The sequence below is a fragment of the Puntigrus tetrazona genome, chromosome 2 (assembly GCF_018831695.1).
Source record: "Puntigrus tetrazona isolate hp1 chromosome 2, ASM1883169v1, whole genome shotgun sequence".
In the NCBI taxonomy this organism is placed as follows: Eukaryota; Metazoa; Chordata; class Actinopteri; order Cypriniformes; family Cyprinidae; genus Puntigrus; species Puntigrus tetrazona.
The window spans coordinates 14,051,743-14,075,734 of record NC_056700.1 but is presented as its reverse complement, the minus strand read 5'-3'; the positions used below and the strand labels follow the sequence as shown (position 1 = coordinate 14,075,734).

General features: G+C 37.4%; 1 protein-coding gene across 1 annotated transcript; it reads right to left on the bottom strand.

The window, feature by feature from the left end:
• Positions 1–291: 291 nt before the first annotated feature.
• Positions 292–23,982, bottom strand: rbm33b (RNA binding motif protein 33b). Its single transcript, XM_043224053.1, has 13 exons — positions 23,956–23,982; positions 22,838–22,913; positions 22,529–22,577; positions 21,592–21,665; positions 21,035–21,212; positions 20,178–20,258; positions 12,500–12,617; positions 11,477–11,745; positions 9,928–10,176; positions 8,762–9,367; positions 5,131–5,313; positions 1,026–1,060; positions 292–906 (listed from the first exon to the last, which is right to left on the bottom strand). The coding sequence occupies exons 2-13, from the start codon at positions 22,843–22,845 to the stop codon at positions 828–830; spliced, it is 1,929 nt and encodes a 642-aa protein (XP_043079988.1). The 5' UTR covers positions 22,846–22,913; positions 23,956–23,982; the 3' UTR covers positions 292–827.
• Positions 23,983–23,992: the final 10 nt, after the last annotated feature.

The following is a 23,992-nucleotide window of genomic DNA, read 5'->3' as shown; positions in this document are numbered from 1 at the left end:
GAAAATTCTGTCATCATTTCATCAGTGGTTCTAAGAATGTATGAAAAGTTTTTTTGAAGAATATGGATAACTGTGGATGGATTTAACTTATATTATATAACCACATTGACCTTATTGTTACTTTCTGTTTGGCCTAAGATGAACCAAATAAATGCAAAAAAAAAAAAAAAGGAAGGAAGAATATGGCTAACTGAACAGCTGATGCTCCCTATTGACTTCCAAAGAATTTTTTTCTACTATGGAAGTCGTCTGGGAACCAGCAAACGTTCAGTTTAACACATTCTTTAACATATCTTATATATCGTATTCAGCAGAACCGAGTAATCAATGCAGGTTTGTAACAACTTGAGGATGAGAAATTTTCGCTCAAAATGTTCACACTTTTAATTTTGGGTGAACAACACCTTTAATACTTATTAAACATTACTGGCAGCTGTAATAGTCAACTATAATTCGTCGTCATGATACCACCTTTGTTTTTAATAATTTTAGTAATTTTATCTGCACATTCCACAGAGACAAAAAAACAACTAAAACATTTATAAGGGGTAATAAATCAGTAAAAGTAGCTAGTATAAAAGTGACTCAAAGCATAAATATATCAAAGAGCAAACAAATTAAAGGGTTTCTTGCTAAATAACTCGAACAGCCACGCAGGAACATGCAAGCAGTGTAGGTATTTAATGGAAACCAAGGAGCAAAATGCCAAACCACTGTCTTCAACAATCACAAAAAAGGCAAATATTGCGTCACAACAAAAACGTTGCCAAACCTGTGAGAACACTGAAAATTTTCTACTTGGTTTGTTGGCTCGCTTTCCAAGAGGTTCAGCGGTTCAGTCTTACTATGAAGTTGACATGGGTCTGAGCAGTAACAGGCTCTGTTCTCAGGCCGGAACGGAAGGGTCTGTAACAGCCGACACAAAAAGGGGAAAAAAGAGGGCTTAAGCATCGTGGTATATGGTACCCAGTAACACAAATATGAATGAAACAGGAACATGCTGGGAAACTATGGCGTCTACTTACATGAAAGCGCTGTGCTGGTTTCCCCTGACAGCCACCTGTGTCAAAAGAAGGTTATAAAGGTCAGATCAAAAGGTATGACCCCTGAGGGACACTCATTAAAAAGTAATAACGTCGGGCTGGCGCCCATTATCACGTTCCAGTAGCATTCTCGGTCCATTTTTATAGGGTGACAGTGGGCCTGCTGCCTGTCAGGGTCAGCGGTGTTTTTGTAATGCTTGTGACATCATAAAACCGCCAGCTCATTAGAGGCCACTGAGAAGCAATGTTGCATGTAATAACCGCTTGCTTTAACATTCCAGGTATCTGTTTGGTCACCGCAGGCCGCTGTGGGTGGTATAGATCCTAACGTTTAGCAAATACTTGGAAACGACTTTGGTGCAGATCCCATCCTGTCACCACGGATGTTGCTGAATGAATCTGCAATCAATAAATGCTGAAAACGCAGGCTCCTCCGAAACCCAAAACAAAAGAGAATTAATGTATTTAAAAGCTTAGAAAATATTTTTTTTTTCATTAAGAAATGAATACTTTTATTTTTCAAGGACGCGTTAAACGGATTAAAAGTGACAGCGAAGACATTTACAAGGTCACAAAATATTTCTGTTTCAAATTAATGCTAATGCTGTTAATCCTAAATATCTCATTTCTATTCATTAAATAAATATTTGCACAAACTAAATTTGCACAAAAAAATTTAAATGATCAGAACAAGTCTCTTCAACACTGATAATATGAAGAAATATTACTTGAACGCCAATCAGCAAATAAAAATGATTTGATCATGCCATCCCAGGAACAAATCAATATATTTTTTAAATTCATATATGATTAATATAAAATAAAATGTATTAAAGTTATTTAAAACTATAATATTTTCACAATGTTACAGTTTTACGTAATTTTTAATCAGACATAAAAAAATACATAAACTTAGTAACCCCAAATTTCTAAACTGTAGTGTATATTTTGTAAAAAGAAATGGCTAAAATCTGTATATGAATTATGCCACATATTGTATATGCACGATAATTTAATTTGTATTACTTATTACCTTTTGTTTGGAGAGAAAGTCACTGAATTTAGATTAAGTTCTAAAAGAAGGTTTTACAGTAATCCACCAAACATCCAGATCCATAAAACTTAAAGCCTATCAGATTTTCCTTCTTGACCTTTATATAATTCAGCTTTACCTACAGCTCAACAAGTCGACAAAGGCTGCCCTCTAGTGGACCTTATAAAACAACCTTGCACAGTCGTGGGAAGTACTTCTTCAGATATGAAAGATATATGCCTTAATATCTCACCAAGACTATTCCCCTCACAAAATGATGAGACAAGAGAAAAGAGCGTTAAATACATAAATACGAGTACTAATAGGATTAACATTTTATGCAATAATCACACTACGATAAAAAGTGATTTTTATTTTTCTTCTGAACTAATTTCATTATCATTTTTTTTGTTATTACGTCACTGTTACTACGTTAGCCAATTAGTATATCAGCTAACCAAATATGATGCACATTGACAGGCACAGGAAAAAGGGCTAAATTGTTTAATCTGGAAGAAAGAAAACACACCCACTCACACGCACTGAGCAAAACACATAAAAAAGCTGTGATTCAGATGACTGCCGCGCAAGCGTTGCTCAAGGCAATGCTATGATGCCTCAGTGTCAGCGAGTGAACAATCACCTCTCACTCTCTGTGCAGTAATGCACAACATGACAGCCGAACGCCTCTCAACCCCGTCAAGCCTTTAGATCCGCGCACACCAGGGATAGAGTCATACTGTGCAGACAGGCACATCAACAGACCAGGCAACAGCAGGTGATTGGCTGCAGTCAGGATGGGGAACTATGGGGAAATACTTCATCCTCAGAGCTTCATACATCCTGCTCAGCCATCTGAGAGGCTTGTGCATTACAAGTAATTACATATCAATGCCAAAAATGCTCTCAAAACAGATAAAGCAGTTGTCAATAATGAAAGCTAAGAGAGGATGCCACATGCTGTTAGGTCAAATGTGATTAACTTCCTTTCTAAAAATGTATTATGGTTTCTCTCAGATAGTATTTCTGTGTCTCTCTGTTTAACATTAGGCCACATTTATCACCTCTTAAAGTACTTTTCTTTCCTCACCTGTCTTTCCTTATGTTTTCTGCGTTGCTGTAACTTCATGTAGCTTTCTCGCATGAAAACTTTAATAATTATCATTGATTTGTTTATTAATCAACAGTCATTTTATTTGATTTATAATATTGTAAAATATTTGTTTCTTTTTATATTATATCACTATTGTATAATGTATACTGATGTTTAAATGGAGAAATAAATAAATAAATAGAGAAAATGCTAATTTTAGAAGAAAATCACAGATGGCAATTTGAGCCTTTTGCATCTATATTATATCTATGCACGCGCGCACACACACACACACACACACACACACACACACACACACACACAATATAAAAAAACATCTCCTATTCTAAATAAAGGTTTTCTATTCATGATATAATCCCGAAGACAATGTATAACAGGTTATAACATTTACAGGAACACTAAAAAAAGAGCATTTTCCTGAAAGGCAAATTAGCAAATCACAATGATTCCTGAAAGATCATGACATTACGGCTGCTAAAAACTCTTAACTAAAACCCTAATATGTTACTAAACCACTACTGATCCATAAAACACACTGTACTTGTATTCCCTCACAGCCTCAATTTTATTTTTGATTTCTGTCAAAAATTATACATAGTGGCCGTCACGCTGCCATAATGTTAACAAACTGAACCAAATAGCATAAACTCAGGCAGAGATAGAAGAGCGTTTATATCCAGCAGCTGTACTGTACTTTACATGACACCTCCAGAACCATTTTAGAAGATACTTCAAACGATGAGAAATCGAAGATGTTTCCAAGGAGACAAACACCAAAGGCAGGAGAATGCAGTGCCAAACTCATGAAACTGCCTGCTTGTTTTATTTCAAACGTCTGCACCGGGACAGCGTGTCATTAACCGCACTAACTTTCACAAAGGGGTTAAGCTGTTTCACAGTAAATTGAACTGATCGTATCAGCTTTCCAGGGTGAGTAGACGGGCCTGACAGTGAGTGGTGGAGCTGGGAGGGGAGCGGGGATTTGACCTACCTGAATGGGTCTTACTGACATCAGCAGGTTTTTCAGATGGACCCCAGCGGTTGATGAAGAAAGCCCTTCAACTGACACCAGGTCTGCAGCCTTACCCATTCTCTCCCCCCTCTTCCCGCTCTACTGCTCGTCTGTTTGCCTGGCACCAAGTGGGCACTGCCCATCTGGCCCTCTCCGACTATACCTCGCCCCTGAACAACAACCTGCAGCGAGCGCCAGGCGCACGCCGAGATGACCAATTTAGTTTGCCCTTCTGGCGTCTGCTGATGTTTCAATATGGACGAGATGCCGCAATGTTTTCTGACTCTATTGACTAACAAAAGAATAGACCTTTGTGAGGGTAGACGCCATATTTGGTTGTGCACTGATGGAAGCAAGGCTGTAAAGGACGGACATATAGTCTGGTCAATAGCTCTTATAGACCTTAAAGTCCAAAATTCTTGTCAAAAATTTTCACACATTGAAAAACAAATACCTCACGTTGCGTCGATCACGTTTACATACCGGTTTTTCCGTCATAAAACTAATTCGGACCAGGTTCAAATTTATAGCATCGAAGTTTTAGCATCTGTCTCAAGCTTTTAAGTATTCGTTAACTGAACATTTGGTTACAACAGTATAATCCATCAACACAATCCAAAAAAACACTTGAATGCCATCTAGCTAAATATGGCATCTACCCAGACCAAAGATGCAGTCGCATTTACCTCTCGTTCTGCAACACGCAGTAATTTCAATAACGATATCAAAAGAACAGTTCTCCAAACAGATTTCTCTCACGATCTTCCATTAAATATCACTGAAATGTAGTTGATGTGAAGTTTTAATGCAATTGACAAGTTAAATAGGCATACTGAACAGTAATATGGACGATAAATTCCAAGGATTAAAGAATACAGTGGAGCGTTCGCCCACATTCACTACATGATAAGGACAGAGACACAATTACCTCATCCTGGGGCTGGTTTGGATCAGATTCTCTTCCCTGTTTGGGACAGTTTAACTTGAGACTGTGTTGCAGAAATGAAGGTGGTGATGAATCAGGCATTCTGAAGGTGACAACTCTGGGCTTTGCTTTAGTCACTGCGTTAATCTCTTCGCTCATCTGTGGTGCGAGATCACAATTCACACTCTGTAGCAAAAACAAACAAACAAAAGAATGATGAAAAAAGGGAAAGAAACTGTAAAAACCTAAGTCTTGACTCATTAGTGAAAAAAGTCAATTAACAAGGTTTGGAGCAAAATTAGGGTGAATAAATTATGTCAAAATGTTTATTTTTAGGTAAACCATTTACTTCAATATTAATCTTTTTCACTCTTATTAAGTTATTTTCCATCCGCAATGGTGGCATGCTGGTCTAAGGGTGGACTTGAGCTCTCGTTGTATTTTTAGACCACTTCCATGTGTCTTCCTGACCTTCCCATGCCGCATCTACCTTCCTGTTGTCCTGCCGAGATTGTCCCACCTCCCACCTCAGAGCTTAATGAGCATAAACAAATCAGGAGTCCCTGTGACTCGCTCTGCTTCAACTTCTGCACCTCTCTCGGCTGGCTGGGGCTCAATGTCACACCTGACCAATACACTGCTGTGAAAGCAGTGGGCATCCCCAGGCCTACAGTCAAAACAACTGGCCTACAGTGATGTACAACAATGGCACTCCCACAGACTATGTTATGATGTTAGACAACAGCACAACATTTCCTGCAGGAGAACAGACCTGAACATAATTGATTTCTTTCCACATGGCCTATGGGACAGTCTGTGCTGTATGCATTAGGATTAGAGCTGTCAACACGATGCGATTATTTATTATTTAACGGTAAACAAAAATACAATAAAAACGCTAATAATTCAAGCTTCAAGTGAAGTTACACATTTAAGTTTTTGTTAGGGCACAGTCAGCTACTACTACTGCCAAACAACACCTACCGAGAGCAGCGGATGCAGAAGGTGCCAAGAGCTGTTTACAACATACACATTTAAAAACAGATAGAGTGCAAAAGAAAGATCTTGAGAGCATATTATAATATTTTTGAAGTTGTTTATTTGGGGGAGGGGCAAATATTTTAGAATACTGATATATGTGATTAATTTGACTACTTAATCTGTATCTCATAATTTGATTATAAAAACTTATCTGTACGTCCATTACCATTCAATAGTCTCTAGTGAGCAACATTATGTGTGCTTTCGAAAGACTATTCTTTTTGAAAAGCAGTAATATTGTGAATTTTAATATATTTTAATATCATTTATTTCTGTGATGGCAAAGCAGAATTTTTATTATCAATGCTCCAGTCTTTGATGTTACATGATCCTTCAGAAAATACTCTGCTCTACTCTACTCTACACAACAGCAGTTTATGAGTTAGACCAGGAGTAGGCAAGTTTCTGTCCTGGAGAGAGTTTAGCTACAAAAAATCTCACCTGCTTGTAACCTTAATAATCCCGAAGACATTGATTAGCTTGTTTATGTGTTTTTTGATTAGGGTTGAAGCTGAACTTTGCAGGACTGGGGCTCTCCAGGACTGGACTACCCCTGAGTTCGACCAATTAGAATACAAAAAAGTCTAAGTATGTTAGCACCACCAAATGGTGTGGGGCTGCAACGGCTGCATATAAACCGAAACCTGCAATAACGTCTGTACCAAGTGTGAACCCATACAAATGCAAAGCGTCTATTCAAAATCTTCACTTTACATGAATTTAGCTGCTTTGCGTGGGAAGTCGAGGCATTTAGTAGTTATCCAAGCACGGCTGTTCAAACACAATTTGGTTTACTGCTCTGCATACACCCGTTTTTATGCATCGAGTGTGAATGCGTCTTTAGTCCGTATTATGCTGTAAACATGTCCCAAGGACATCCCAAATCAAAGCAGCACGATCTGATGCAGTGAAACAGTTCTATCTGTATTCTGCTGCTCTCAGCACAGTGTAAAGTGATTAATCCCCCCTCCATAGAAATCACAGCCCTCCATTACACCAATCACACACTAAGCAGTATTATCCTGGGGTGACAACACTTGACAAATTCCCCGCTCGCCCTCACTCCTGCTTTGTGTTCCCTGTTGGCACGCCTGCTATTATTCCTGATGAAAAATTAATTTCCCTTATCTGTGGCTAAGCTCTTCAATCCAAATCCGCCATACTAGCAACTCTCTATTTACAGGTATTAAGACAACGTGCCCACACACACACACACATTTTTGCCTGCGAATACACACCAAAGATTAATTGCACGTCTTCAGGGGGTGACATCCAATTCTGAACACCTGAAAGATACTTGATACTTGAGAGAGGGAGAGAGATAACATTGTCAGTGCGGATGAGACTGACAGCGGAACAATGTCCCTGGGTAGCATCTTGCTGATCTGTCTTTCAGCAGGCCCGCACCACTCTGTCAAATGCAACCTCATCGATTCGGCTGTCTGCAGACATTTCTCCATAAAGACACCCCCCGCCACCACCACAACCTCTATTAAGACTGACACCCTGTTATCTTCATCGGCCCACAAAGCTCGTGTGCCTCTCATCTAAGGACAGGTTATGGAGAGGAAAGAAGGGAGAGAAAGGGCGGCTACACTGGAAAGACAGAGATGAAAGGAGAATGTTCTGTGATGTTGCATGGGGAAGGTGGAATTCATATATGGGGGCTTGATTTGAAAAAGAAAATCATAGACAGGAAATCTTTGACCTCGATATCTAATCATGTACATGTTGCTCTGACTTAAATGCAATAATGTATGTACTGTACATGCAATCTATATTGTGCAGCACCAATTGGCAATATGTTATAGATATAAAAATACGCCAGAGATCATCGTGAACAACATCATAAACTAGATTTAAAAATAATAGTGATCAATCTATTGTTCGGCTGACCAATGCAAGAGGAGGATATGATATATTATATTTTATTTTACATTTTATATATTGATTCAGTAAAATTATTTATTTCATTAAATCACCCCAATGTTAATTGTTACATTTTACAGAAATCCTTGACACATAGCAATAGCTAAATAATAATTATATTAATAAAATAAATTATGAACACTTTATAATAATAATAATAATAATACATTAGTAACAGCAATAATAATGGTATTACAAGAAATTGAATTATTAATGCTTGAATAATAATAACAATAATATTATATGATTAATATTAATATTAAAATAACATTTATAATGCATATTGTATATTAGTATTATTTTATTTAGTTGGTAAAAATTCACTAAGATTAGTTAATGTATTAACTAACATGAACTAACAACACATAACATTACATTATTAATTTAAGACAACGTTAGTTCATAAAAATACAGCCATTTATTGTTTGGAACCTTATTATTGTAAATTGTTACCATTCAGTTACTATTGTGTCACTAACACTAGGGCAGAAACAAAACTAAAAAAATCAGCTTTTGGAAAATTAAACAGAAAAACTTTGTAACAGCCAACAATAAAGCAAATATCTGTAAATCTCAAATCAAATGTTTTGTTGCTAGAGATTTTGATTAATTAAATCCCAAGTAACAATCACAGCTGGTATTCATGGTAAGGAACAGTACTTACAACTGGGCTGAGTTGTTTGACCACTCTAATTTTGGTGGGAACAGGCCCGTCAAAAGTTCTCGTTTCACACTTCTTCTTGAGTCCTCGCCAGACTTCATCAACCCTGTACTGTTGGTTCATCTGATCTGGGACTTGCTCCGTTCCCTCCAACACCACCCTGTCTGTGCCCCTCTGATGAGGCTGATTATGCTGCAGCTCTGCAGCGCGGCCTGATGGATTCCCTCGTGTCGGTAGAGCTTGTTGCCATGGTGGCTGAAGTGGGGGCATTACAACCTGGTCCTGGTGCTGCTGTGAAAGCAGGGGCTGGATTTCTGGAAGGCGCTCCAGTACGAGAGAGTGAGGGGGATTATGGAAAGGCTGCTGGTGCGTAACCTTCCGAGGGCAAGAACCCAAGACACACGGCTGTTTCTGTTGATTTAGGTTGTTGTTCCAGTTTCCGGTGGAACTATCAGTTTGGAAGCGCTCCTGCCGCAGATGCTTCTTGTTTGCGGCCCGTCTAGATCTCATCAGTTCCTTCTGTTTGATAACCTGCTCCCTCAGTCGCATCTGCTCCTGCAGTTTCTCCATGTAGAACACCTCCTCCTCCTCACACTGAGGATAACAAAACTGATAATACACAATTCATTGGTATAATCACAGCAAGCTTGGCCTTTATTAGTACATAATTTGTTTTATAATGAGCACTTCATTAAAAAAAAATCACTGTGTTCTATTACTGCTTAAGGCGCAGATATTCTGCTAAGTATAATTAAAGCTTTTTTTTAAATACAAAAATCCTTGCTGATATCGGCAAATGTTTGTTGTCTGAACATGACTAAAGGAGGATAATGCAGATAGAAGCCGGACCGATTGATTTTCAGAGCTAGGCTTTGAAACAGCCCTGACAGTGGCTATTGATTTCCTTCTGACTGCATTGTTAGAGGTAATAATTGGTCTAATGAACAGCTTTCACACAGACTGCCTGACCTTGAGCATGGGGTGAAAGGCTCTATTACCACGCACTTTCATATCAAAGTCCAGAGAAAATGAGAGAGAGAGAGAGACGCTACAATGCCTTCAAACGTATTGACCGAAAAACTGTAAAATGATGCTAAGCAGTACATCGCATGCTAAAATAAAGGTTTTTGATTTAATAAAGTTGTGATTGTCACAGGCATCATACTGACCTCTTTGTTGTTTGTCATGTTCAGCAGCTTTGCAGGAAGTTTTTGAGCAGCTGGAGGAGTTTGGGGCTGCACCTTGACCTTCTGACCCACATTTCTTCCCACCATCCCTGGCGCGGGTGGAGTTTTGGCAGATAACTTCGACTTGGCACTTGCTGGCTGCCTTGCAGCAATGGGCATCCCCCTGGCAACAGCCATTGGCTTGGCACTCTGCACCATCCTGGCAACAGCTCTTACCAGCACAGCAGGTTTCTGAGTGGGATGGAGGCTGTTATTAGAAATGGATATGTGCTGCCGTCGGTAATAAGAGATCAGCCATGCTAAGAGGCTACTGAGGCTTGTTGGATTAGACAAAGTTACATAAAGTTACATTATTTTACATGCAGTAAAACACTAAGTGAAGCAATGAAAAGAGGATATTTACACCATTCCACCAGTTTGAGGTTAAGTGGCGGTAAAAATCTAGAAAGATTTATAGTTCAAATAAATTATGTTCTTTTAAACTTTCTATTTATTAAAAATATCCAGAAAAAATGTCTTGTGGATTCCACAAAGATACAAAGACGGCACAGCTGTTTACAACATTGATAATTAATAAGAAATGCATCTTGAACACTAAATCAGCATATAAGATGGATAGATATTCTTGATATTTCATTCAGAAAACGAAAAAAATAAATAAAAAACGTCTAAATAAACACTAAACTAAAAGGGTTGCAGCTTAACCAATGTAATTCCCTGCCACTGTGAAGGCAGATGAACACTGTGATTTGCTCTGTGTTTGGTGATGTGGGCAATCAGAAGGGGGCCTGTAAAGAGCTGGCAGCCAGTGATTTTTTTTTTGATTGACAGGCAGAGGAACAGTCTAAGTCAAAGGGCACTATGCTTAATAAATAAAGCAATTCGTGCTAGGAAAAGAAAATATCACATAAACAAGGTCACCTCCACAACTCAGTTGTGTATAAATATGTAAATATAAATAAAAAAGATATAAAATACTCACATTACATTTGAAGTGTGTTTATAGATCCATTAAAAAAAAAATCTAATGACCTTGATGGTGAAGTAATTCAGATCAGCCTACTGAAACCAAACTGGTAATTGCCCAAAACTGCCTTTAAACACTAGAGGGCAGCGTAGCCTGTGGGTCCATCTGTCCATGAGAACAAACAGGCCTACTATAATGCATCCGACTACAACAATGAAGTGTATTGACGTATTTAGAGTAGACATTTTTTTATTTTCGTTTCAAAAACAGATTTAAACTAATGCTGTCCATACGTGCAACAGCGTATAATAAGTAAAAGCAATGTGAATCACTTGGCTACAGGTTCAACGAATAAAATAACTTATAAACGGGTCAAAAAGCCACTTGTTACTTAACTTTGCAACGTACACAAACTTAAAGATAAGGTAAGGGATATGAAGAGTATTTATGAAAGCGAAATTCCTTGAGCATCAGAAGAGGTTAACAAGCCTTCATAAAGCACACATTAACTAATCAAATGACAATGGACAGGAGTAGCCATTATGCTATGTCCTTGAAAATCACCTGTGCCTGTGGTCCAGAGGGAGCAGTAAAGGAGCAGCCAGACTGAGCTGATGGATGTTTCTGGAGAGGTTTTTGCCCACGGTGGGGAGTCCCAGGCTTTGACAGATCCGAGGGCCCCTGCAAAGCTAGACTGGGCCTCCAGGGGTCACTCTCATTTCCTGGAGGCTGAATGGAGCCCATGGGAGTAGGTCCAGAGAGGAGCGGATTAGTGTCCAAGACTGAAGCAGAGTGTTGTTGATCAAACATATGCTGTCCTGGGAACACTGGCTCTTTGAAGGAGGGGTGAAACAAAGACAAAAAAAGAGAGGAAGTGAACATGGGGGTGCCATATTGCCATATTTCCGTTGATCTAATGTGACATCTCTACTTCTGTTTGCACCTTGGGTGTCTGACTGCATACAGCAGGTGCTGAGAATAGAGCAAAGGTCAAAAAGGCAAACGGCCATTTCTGTATAAATCAAAACACTGTACGGTCATGTATCTAATGCACATTGAGAGCCTCTTATGCTCACTACCAATGCATTTATTTAATCAAAAATGTATTGTCAAATTTTAAACAGCTGTTTTCATTTGGAATATGTTTTGATGTATTAATATATTTATATTATTGATTTTTTTCTATTTTCTATTTATACTTATAATATTTTAATTTTAATTTATATCTGTGATGGCAAAGCTGAATTTTCAGTCTCCAGTGTCATAACAAAAACATTTCTTATTATTGTCAATGATGACAGTTCTGCTGCTTACACTTATTTGAAATAGAAATCTTACAAATGTCATTTTGTCACCTTTTATATGTCCTTGCTAAATAAAAATAATAAAAAGACTAAAACTTTTGAACAGTAGCGTATGTATTTAGGTTACAAGGTATGAACTGTAGATTAGCACGGTAACAGATGGTTCGGTTCGAAAAAAAGGGCGTATGCATCTAAGCATACACCTTCTGAGACCGGATGTGTTTGCAGCGTTGTTTGCTCAACCGTCTGGAGCACTGTATGCAGTTGGGATATGTGCTCTCACCACGACTGCGGGAGGGTCCACTGAGGGTCTCCTCTGGGGCAGGCTGTCCCCTGCAGGAGTGTGTGAGATGATGCCCAGAGGGCTGAGGAGAGAGGCCGTCTCGCAACTTAGATTCACCCTAACCAAGATAAACACCAACAAATGAGAACCAAGAAAAAACACATTTCACTCAAATAAACAATACATAGTAATATGTAACTTTCTATTAACTAGAACATTTTATTTTATCATCTTTCAAAACAAATGGACATAAAGGAAAATAAAGGATATTATAATACTTTTAAAATTCTACAAATAAACAGAATATGTATACTTTTCAAAATAAAAATTGATCCAGTACAGTACTTAATAATTTTATTCAGCAAGGATGCATTAAATTAGGTGGGGAACATTTATAAATGTTACAAAAGATTTCTATGTAAAATAATGCTGTTTTTAACTTTATATTCATCTAAGAATCCTAAAAAAATCATGGCTTTCACAAAAATATTAAGCAGCACAATACTGTTGTTAAAAGGTTTTTGAACATAACATTAGAAAAGAATGATCTACGACACACACACACACACACACATATATATATATATATATATATACACAAGAAAAATATGGTTTATGAAATATTTCTAAATAATATAAATTCTACAAATATACATATATTCATGTAAATACATGTAAATATTTTTAAAATACATGCATGTGTGTGTATTTATATATATACACATAATAAAAACACTCAGTATGCACACATTATGTAAACATATTTACTATGGATGTGATTAATCGTGATATAAAAATTACATTTGGAACGCCATGATACAATGATTGTCTGCTTATTCACGCAAATTAGAAGATTTCAAAGTGTTTGAAAGCAGAAACTTTGCTGGCACTCTGGCCATTATGATCACGCACATCTGCGATAATTGCACTTGGGGGGGGCACGCATGATAACAATCTACTAATCCATTCAAAGAAAAGCTAACCACCCCGATTTCACCTTTATCCTCTTAAATATCCATCTCGGTTCTCAAATAAGCCCTTTTTCACTGTACTTCACGTACGAAATGCCACCCTTACCCCTGTTAATTACCCGATGCTATCGCTCCTAATCTACATTCTAAACCAGAATTGATTACTCCTTTTTTTTTTCCTCTCCTCTCCTTGGCCTGTGTGTGAATGAGATTCAAGCCAAGTCATCCTAAACAGAAAGTTAATCAGTGGCTCTATGCAACAGACTGTGGTTCAGAAATAACTGGCCATTGTGCACTTAATCAGTTCTCCACTCAAAAGGTCAGTTCCAGCCCCCCAGTAGGATTTAATTAAAAGCACTACACAAAAGCAAAAGCCGTTTGTATGAATTTGATAACCAAGAATGCTCTTTCAATGGCTAATCCTGCATTTACAGAGAGCGAGAGAGAGAGATGGAGCAGGAGGGAGAGGGAGAGATAGACGCTGCCGAAGCTCTCCAGGGTTGGAGCCAGGTGTGGATTGCACCGCATTCAATAACGGAGATGATTTAGAGGACAATGGGAGGATGTTTCATTAGAATCATGCTCTGCCTGTTGTCTTCCACTCTCAGTGTTAGGATTGCCATTGAAACTGCACCAACAGAGGAGGAAGACGGTCACGCCACTGGGCATCTTTCCTGGAGAGATGCTGTTGTGGAATCAGAAAGTCATGAGAGGGATGTTTAAATTCAGCGCACTCTAAATTAAAAACTGCTGTAGGGCTACTTCTGAAGAAGGTCAAACGAGGGCAAAATTATTCACTTAAAATTAATTTCTGAGTTGTCTACATAATTTATCGCAGGATAGGTAACTTATTAATCACCTAAATATTATAATATAATAGAATAGTAAGTGCATCATTTTCTCAAGCGCGCCTCTATCAGTCAAATGACCCGAATTATTTGTGATGCGTTTTTAACAAGGCAGCGGTCTGATGTTTTCCTTTTCACAAAAAGCCATTTAAGCGACTTCTGACATCACAGAATTAAAAACTTGCGGGCAATCCACTGATCCATAGCAAAGAGCTTTTATCTGCCTCACTCACTATCAGAGCTGTCATTCAGCCAGTGCAAACAAACAGCAGCCAACCCATTCTCTGCCGCAATTAATGGAATTAATGAGATCTTTCACTGGAGGCAATTCATCCATTTCAATTCAATGGAATACTCAATGCAGTTGTAAAATGAAGTTTAAAATGATAGACAGGATTAATATTTAAACACCTTTCTTCACAGAAAATATTCTGTACACACACACACACATACACACACACATATATATATACACACACACACACAGCCACAGATGGGACCCTGCATGTACGATTAGTGTGTGATTGTATGATAATGGTATGATAATCGTGATTAATCAGATGCCCACTGGCAAATGGAAGTTTCCGGGGGGCATTTTGTCACCTGCATTCTAAACGGCATCATACCAAGCCTTGGCTCAACGACACTGCTGATTGGCTTAGGCTGAGCTGCTCTCTGAAGTGCTGCACTCAATTGAGATTCACATTTGAGAGCGGAAAAATACACACCACATCACGGGCATCCAGAGCACATGAACATAACCGGCTTGGAAAACATTTTGTGAAGAACAGAAACGTGTGCTTGGTGACCCAGACCCCGCGGCCAGAAACTGACAATTTTCTCCTCCTTTTCTGAGTGATCTGCCCGTGTAATCATGTCAAACGTGCACATACAGATTTACGAAGGCATTTTAAAGGTGGCAACAGCCAATTTTTGTTGAAAGTGGCAAGTTGATTGATTACTACAAAAAAAACTAAACGCCACAAACACCATCAGGTTAAACGATAAAGACTAATTTCTAGACCTCTGATGTGTAAAGCAGAACTAATTTAAGGGAAAGATATTTAGGAATGATATTTTGATGTATAATAATAAATGTGACTTCGATTGAATAGAAATGTTGATGCTGGGGCATATGTACCGAGCCCGTGACCTCACATCCTATTGAGCATTAAGTCCCCCTCCTCCCTTGAAATGAAATAAACATGTGCCTAAAGCCCATATCAAACCTTTCCAGTTGCACAAGGACTACTATCAATGTTTACAGATTCAACTCAAACAGTGTTTAGCCAGGGCACTCATGATTAATAGCAGTAGAAAACATATACACACAGCCGTGTCTATGAGCGCACACACACACACACGCAGACGCAGACACACACACACACACACACACTGAGCGAGCAGCTGCTACTCCCTTGGATGCTCAAGGGATCCACAGCAGGCCAGGAATGGCTTTGTGTAGACATCAAGGGCACTGCAATAAAAAGGATAACACCTATTTGACACTTAATTCTGTACAGACACCTTAACTTACTATAAAGACAAGAAAACAAACTATATTAAATAAAAAAAATTAACTAATACATTTTTTGTCTGTGTTTTTGAAATTCTATTATTATTATTATTATTATTATTACTAACAACAAATAATAATTTTAAGTATTATAATAATAGTAATTTATCATAATAATAAGTTTACTAAATTAATACAAAATTATAGTTGTTGTTATTAATATCAATAAAATTCATTGCATTTTATTATTATTATTAATTATACATCATATTAATGTATACTTAATTTTGGAAATTGTATTATTAACAACAATAATAATATAATGTAAATTCTTAAATATGAATGTTATTATTATTATTACTGTTTAAATATTTGGAATTATATATCTGAAATAGATCATTATAAACAACACTATTATTATTATTATTATTATTATTGTTATTATTATTATTATTATTATTATTATTAAACTAAAAGTTCCAGCATACATTGTATTTAAATAAATGAATGAATGAACAAACAAACTAATTAACAAAAAATGTAATTCCTAAATAAATAAAATAAATTCTATAAATGTAAATCTAAACATCTAAACAAAAATCTAAACCCACGGCAATATTTATCAACTCATTATTCCATTCACAGCAATAACAGCTTGATGAAATGAAAGTAAATTTGCGAAGCCCTCAGGCAGAAAGTGGCTGCAGGCCTGAGCCTGACCTTGCCGAGAGAGGGTTCCTCTGGTTCTGGGAAGAGGCCGATTGACTCAAAGTGTTGTGGGGGCTCAGAAGAAGAGAGAGCTTGGTTGCGACTCAGGACTCTGGAGGGTTAGGTCTGTGGGTGGATCGTACTTGCCTGAGGGGTGCGACAAGATCGAAAAGGCCACGTTTGATCACATTATCTAAAAGCAACATTTAATGATACTGTATACCTGTAACAATAGGGTCAGAACTATATGATGTTCTGCCCTGAGAGATGACTTTATCAAATGTGATATAATTTGAATAAAGCCGGGCATTTCGGCACTTTACTCCAACGACGCCAGCAGACAATAGGGCTGCCACTCGAGCTGCAGAGGGAGGAAGGAGGGGCCGTGATACCTCTCCTCCGCCTGTCTGTGTCTATTAATGCCATGATCACAGATTAGCGTGACTTCAGGATAGAAAGAGACAGGGGCTGAGGGGAACATGGGAAGAAAGACAGAAATGTGAAAAAAGGGATAAACAAAGAGAGGGCACTAACACTTAAAACCGAACAATTTCCTCCAGTCTGAGTAGCTACTTGACTCATTTTTATGGTCAAATACAAATGTTTCAGAGGAAAGAGCTAATTAAAAAAAGCCAATAAAATAAACAGAAGTATCTAATATTATTTTGTCATCCATTATTATACATTATTTTCCATTACTTAACATTTTATAAATCAAAGAAAAATGATTAAAATTAATGTTGGTTTTAAAAATGTATTTAGTATACATTTTACATGACATAAACATTTAACATGCTTGATGTTAATATAGCAATACTCATAAGGCAGTCTTAAAAGGCAGTGTTGTAAGATGCTTTGACATCAAGACACTACAGAGGAGTTTATGTTAGAGCGAATGAAGACATCTGCAACTCCACTCAGCTTCTTGCAGATGACATAATGCTAATGTGAAGCTATGCATAATTTACACTCACCCTACTCGTTCTAGACATGTTAAATGAGCAGTTTCAGCCAATCCTGCACCGGCAAAGCTTCATCATGGAGTCAAGAGGAAGACAGAGAGGTTTCTCTTCATCATCAATTCAACAATCAAAGGGACGCGTTCGCAAGAATACCGCGCGCTATCAGGACGTACAACCGCTGTCTTTTGCATTAATTAAATATGGTTTTGGGCTTTACAGTAATCGGCCAATGCAAAAGATGTTTTTGCCACAAGAGAGATGCTAAGTCCAAAGCAAAACACAAAGCTAATTTCGCATGATTGACTCAAAGTGGAAAACTGCCAAGTTGTTTTGCATAATCCAAATATCAACACCAGTAGGAGGAGCAATAACCCTTGATAATTGAAATTATTTTGTAGAGCAAACTCAAAATCTCAAATACTCACATGACAAAAAAATCTACAGAAATCTATACTGCTCACGTTCATGCAGTTCCTCATAAAAATCCATAATTGCATGTAGATAGTAAAGTTAATACGTTCTAAAAGTTGGCAGGATAAGCATTTTACGTTTAATAAATGTATAAATTCCCACAGAGTGCTGGTCTGCAGGGGCTGGTGGTGTGTTGATTATGTTAATATGGAGTGTCTATCAATCCCCCATACTCTTGTCTGTCTATTAACCCCAAGGTCTTTTTTTTTTTCCAAAGCAGAAGATCCCCGTTTACCAAAGCAGCCCTGTTTTAATTCCCTTTGCTTCCACTCTGCACTATTCTCAAACAACCACAAAACCCGAAGCATATCCCGAAGTGCTTCAACTGATCAACAGATCAGCTTTTTAATCGTTTCCTTAAACTGTGACAAAACTGCTGAAGAACTGAAGACCAGCACTAAAAACTTAAGCCAGCGTCACCCTAATGGTCAGTGATGGTGGTTGTGCAATCTATACATCAAGCATCATATCGAATTCTCCATTTTAACCTGTCTACCTCTCAACGGGCTATGAATCAGCAATTATTTCCTTCACACCATGTGTCACAATCAATTTCACTGCTCTGCGTAACAGAATGGTTTCGGGTGACATCTCCAATCAGTAGGTAGGGAGCACATCCTTTCAATGGAAATAGGGTGCTGCACAGGGTCATAACTTCTGACAAAATGCAAATTACATTTGTAACATAAACTGAAATGTCAATTGAGCTTTGCTCGGGTTGCTCCTTAGGCTTTCATACTTGGAAATTTAGAATGCATGGTGGGTGCTGGATCAAGAGTCGAAGGGTGTTAACAAAACTGTGGTTTCATTGCTGTTTCCTACATTTCAAAGTAGTCAAGGCTATTTTCTTTTTATCACTTCCCAAATGAGTTTTATACAGTTTTGGCCAACAAAGCACGCTAACAAACAGAAAAATACTATTCAAGTCCTGAACATTTATATGTTTGTACATATCATCATGTAAACTACATCATTTTCCTGTGGATTAGCTTACTCTGCAAAGCTACGGTAGCACATGACCAAGCATTAAAAAAAAACTGCTGAATAGGCTCCAGAGCTAAAATTATGTCAACTTGCATATCAAAAGTGAGAAGCGACCAGAGTGCCAATGGGAATCAAGCCCCCACAAACGCCACCCCTTCTAGAACTAAAAAAAAAGCCCTCTGTCCCTCATGTGTCTCTGCTCCTGACACAAACAGAAGCTAACACTCTGAGCACAGAGATGCAAAACCATCTGTATTGGAGACGGACGTTTGTGTTTACTTTCTAGACTAAAAGACACTTTCCATTAAATAGAGAGGTAGATCAAAGGTGACAGACAGATCTAATTAACTGCAGTTGACGATATCAGCATCTATATGAACTGAATGGTGAGGCTGGCAGTTAAGAACTTGCGAACCAAGTTTCAATTCTGAATATGAATTCATCTCTCCAATGTAGTGTTCATAAAATTTGTATTACATTTAATCATTTTGCAGACGCAACTTACAATTGGGGAATACATAAAGGGATTCATCTTAAAGAGGCAAACAGACACTGGAAGTGCTCATAACAGCTAGTTTCAGGCATTTCTCCAAACAAGTACCAGCTTTAAAGGGAAGGAAGAAATAAAGAGAAAGGCAGAAAGTATTTTTTTAAAGATGAAATCAAACAGTGTTGAAAGAGATTAATTATGTGAATATTACTTTAATATATTGTTTTCTATCCTAAAATATTTTATATTTTAGTATGTCATTTCTTTAATGACACATAAGCCTTAAAGAGTCATTAATATACTTTTTTTAAGAGAAACATTTGCATCAATATTAAAACAGTTTTGCTGAATATTTTTGTGAAGAAAACCACAATATTTTTTTTCAGGATTCCCTGATGAATAGGAAGGTTTAATAAGGCATCATTTATTAGAAACTCTGGTTTTTAACAATTTCACTTTTGATCAGTTTTAAGTAAATGGCCATTTTGGTGTCAGAGTGACAGATAAATTATTAAATAAAGTTGTTATTTTTGGTTTCTTTGCACATGGTTTTTGTAGGTTTATAAAATTTTATTAGAAAAATCCTACTGGCCCCAAATTTTGAAACAGTAGCATGTGCTGTACATACATTTTTTTTTTTTCTCAGCAAATTAACAACTTTATAAAAACACTAGGCCTACTTACAATAAATGCACCTCCTCTTCCAAAATACCAAGACAACACAATACCTCTCTTGGCTCCTGCATGGGTAAACTGGACACCATCTTTATGTCGGCCTGCTGATGGTCACTGTAGTCAGCAACTTCCTGCTAAATACACATTGCGCCATTTCATAACAGGCTTTATTGATCCATCATCTAATCAGCTGGCATCTGGATAAAGCTGTCCCTTTATCTGATTAACATATTCAATAGCATTGAGTATTGAATTATTCAGTCTGGCTTATCCAGTGACAGCTTATTTGACCCCAGTTTGTATTGCTCTCAATCACTTATGAAAAGGCTGTGTCTCTATCTAACAACGAAAGACCAGCCTTTATTCAGCAATGTCTTAGACGTCCTTGAAATAATGATACATTGTCTTCACAACACATATCACACCATTATTAGGGATAATCTCTTTCTCTGGTGGACAGGAAAACAAGAGAGGAGCATCAGTTATGTCCTCCATATTTAAGTCACAGAGATATCTTTTAAAGGGTCAATAATCTTTTCACCTACACAGGCGTTATCAGATTTGGTTTACGCTTTGATAGAAGCCTATGCATTATCTGAGGCTGATAATTGGCGGGGAGTCTCTCCTACAACACAAAGAGTTCTTTTCCACAGGGATGCGGGCCTCAAGGTCAGAGCTCAATTCTGCCATGGAGACAACAGGGGGGCATTACCTTCCACCAAACAAGCTGTCAGCACTAACTTTGTCAGGACACAGACAAATAAACTGCTAGAGAGTGATAATAGATCTAATTTCACCTCCCTGTCACTCCCTCTCTCAAGGGAGCCAATTCCAATGCACTGAAAGCTTAAGGAGCGGAAAAAACAACAACAAAACCAATGCTATCTAAAAAGATAAAGGGGTAACTCACTTGAAATTCATCTCCAGAAGGAGCATTGATTTCGATGTCTAAAACTTCACCAGGGTCCACCTCCAGATCTTCTTTAGGACATCTGGCTTGGTCTTCAGCAAGGTGTGGAGTTTCACAAACAAGGTAAGGCTTTGCAATCGCCTGCAGTTTTGGTTTAGGAATGCTTTCACTGTGACATCTGAAACGAAACAATCTGTAAAATGCAAATACTGTCGAATTGTGATCAAAATGCAATTATAATTAAACAGTTACGATCAAGCCACAAATGACTGCTATCTACTCATTCAAGTAGTATTAAGATTATCGGCCATGTCAGAACATCAGTATTCTACGAGCACAGCTAAGTAATTCTAGTTTGGAAATTTGCCAGACAGAAAAATAGCAAGATATGGGCATTTTGAAACAACATTCCCTTTATGTGCAATGTGCTTTGGGGGTGTTTGCTCTAAGTAGAGCTCACTTGGAACAAAGGATCTGGGGGGCATCAAAAATCAACCTTTATCTAACAGCTCACCTATAGACCAGGCTGCTACAGAAAGAGGAAAAGTTCACCCTACCTCATAGTTTCGTTCTCATCATCGCTACACAAAAGGTCATCGTTCAGCTCTTCATCTGATGTGTCCAATAGATCCTGAGGAATACACCTTCAATTTAAGCTCTTTTCAACCAACACTTTAATGAGTCATTCATTGGAGAATTGATCTTTGCTGATATAGTCCTTCAACACCGATTCATTTGAACAAGAACCAATCCACCTTCTACACTAATGTATATTACATTACATTGGTTTACCAGTCGATATTGTGGTAATATTTTACATCTTTAAATATTATATAAGATTTTTGTTTGACTGCAGTTGCCTGATATGAAAATAACCTGAAATGAATGCTTATTGGTATTTTTAAATAAATCAATCATACATCTGTTGAATAGTATGCTCAGCTCGTAAATAATCTAAAGGGTATTTGCAAAGCCTAGTAAAAAGATGAAGAGATTCAACTCCCAAAAAGTGCTAAATAAATATTGATGCACTGGTATACCTTCTACTTTCAATGATAAGCCAGAGCTTGAACAGATCAGCTTGTCTTCTCAGTTATTAAAGCAAAGTGAAGGCTTTATAGTTTCCTCTAACGCAAAATCTGGTCAATCCTCAAGAGACCTCAAACCTGCCACAGTTAAAGCTATTTCTAGTAGTAAGGTCCTTTTATCTGCAGAACACCTTGTATTTGTGCCTTAGGACACATTTAGCAGATAATATACCATTAACTGCAAAAAATAGGACAGCTGGCCCTGTGAAGAAACCACCTGTCACAATCCTGAGGCAGAATGTGACACCATCACCTGAGACCTGGCATCTTAACAGATATTTACTGCTGTTTATCAGCATATCATACTGTGCACTGAGAATGCAATCACTTCACATGATCTTCAAGAAAAGATTCAGAGATCTAGGAGCAAGACAGCAGCCGAAAATCTATTACTGGATATACTCACTTGTTTGGATGTAATCCAGTCATCCACAAGAACGTCTTCCTCTGAGTCACTATATAAAGGAAAGAACAGCATTTCATGACCAAGACTAGCTGGTCATTTAGAAACCATTATTAACCAAAATGATATTTATACAGCCTCAAAAATGCCATTTAACTTTATTTAGCACAGTTTATTATGGAAAATGCAACAGAGGCAAATACAGGATTATTCACTTCCGAATAGTTTTCACAACATTATTTTTACAGCTTAAATGACATACAGTATTAGAGAAGACTAGTTCAACCCGAAATACATTCAAAGCAACATTACCCGTTCATATCTTGACCTTGATACTTTCCTCTGAAAACCTCTCTCTGCTCAGGCTTGCCATAAACCTCATTGTTCTCTGTGAAGAGAATAAATCAAGTTTTGTTTGTTTTTATATTATATTGCGTGCTAAATTTAAGGTGAAGAGTTGCTGTAATTAATAGTTCATTAAATTAAATGTACTAGAGAAAGGGCAGCGCCGCAATGCTAATAATAACTTTCTACACTAATTATTCTATTTCAGAAAGAAATAAGCCACAACTGCTTAAAAAGCATATTTTGCCACCAGTGAAAGGCTAACGTTACATGCTTCACACGAATCACAACAGATATTACGCTGCGCATGCGCAATACCGTATAAAAATTGTTATAAGGTTTCATTTTTATATACTTTATAGTATATTAGCGTCAATACAGCCACTCATGGAGACATTTTCACATAGTACGTTTGCAATATGCTGAATGACGAGCAAATAATGCAGAAATAAACTTAAAATCAAGTGCAACGTTCAGCACTCACGTGACTTGGGTCTTGAACCACCTGCTGATATCTAGATACGACAAACACCTTGCACGGTAATAATGTAATGTAGAACAATTTGCCATCCTGAAATATTTTCCATTATAGATACACATGTTACACAGCCTAACCTGATGTACATCAAAGTTTAGAAAGTGAAAAGCTACGAAAAAGTGAGTTATGCAGGGGATTGTGGGTAATAAAAAATTAATCCCAAACAACCTTTGAAAATGTCGTATCTTTACTTTTAAATGCATGCATATATATTTAAAAATAGAATAACTTGACTGAAAAACATTTTATAGCGAAAAATAATCTATTGTTTTGTTTTGTCATAATTCAATTATATCAATGTTTGTTTTTGTTTGTTTGTGGTGTCTAAACAAAGCACGCTGCCAATAGTATTCAGATTTTATTAGTTTATAAAAAATACCAAATCTTCTAAACCGAAACCACATTTTAGGTTAGCCTGAGAGTAGTTCTGTTGCAGTTGGCAGAAAACAAAAATAACGGACGTTTTATTAATCAATTTATTTTACTGTATTTTTTCTTTCATGGAATGGTTATTCATATTCCTGAAGGTACAACAGATGATTCCTACCAATGTCACATGGCTGGAATATTTCCCATTATCTGAT

Excerpts from the sequence above, each read along its gene's own strand:
- rbm33b (XM_043224053.1), bottom strand. Across the intron at positions 10,177-11,476 it reads CCTCTGGACCACAGGCACAG|AAACCTGCTGTGCTGGTAAG; the intron begins GTGATTTTCAAG and ends CATCCCACTCAG. Across the intron at positions 9,368-9,927 it reads ACATGACAAACAACAAAGAG|TTTTGTTATCCTCAGTGTGA; the intron begins GTCAGTATGATG and ends GTGTATTATCAG.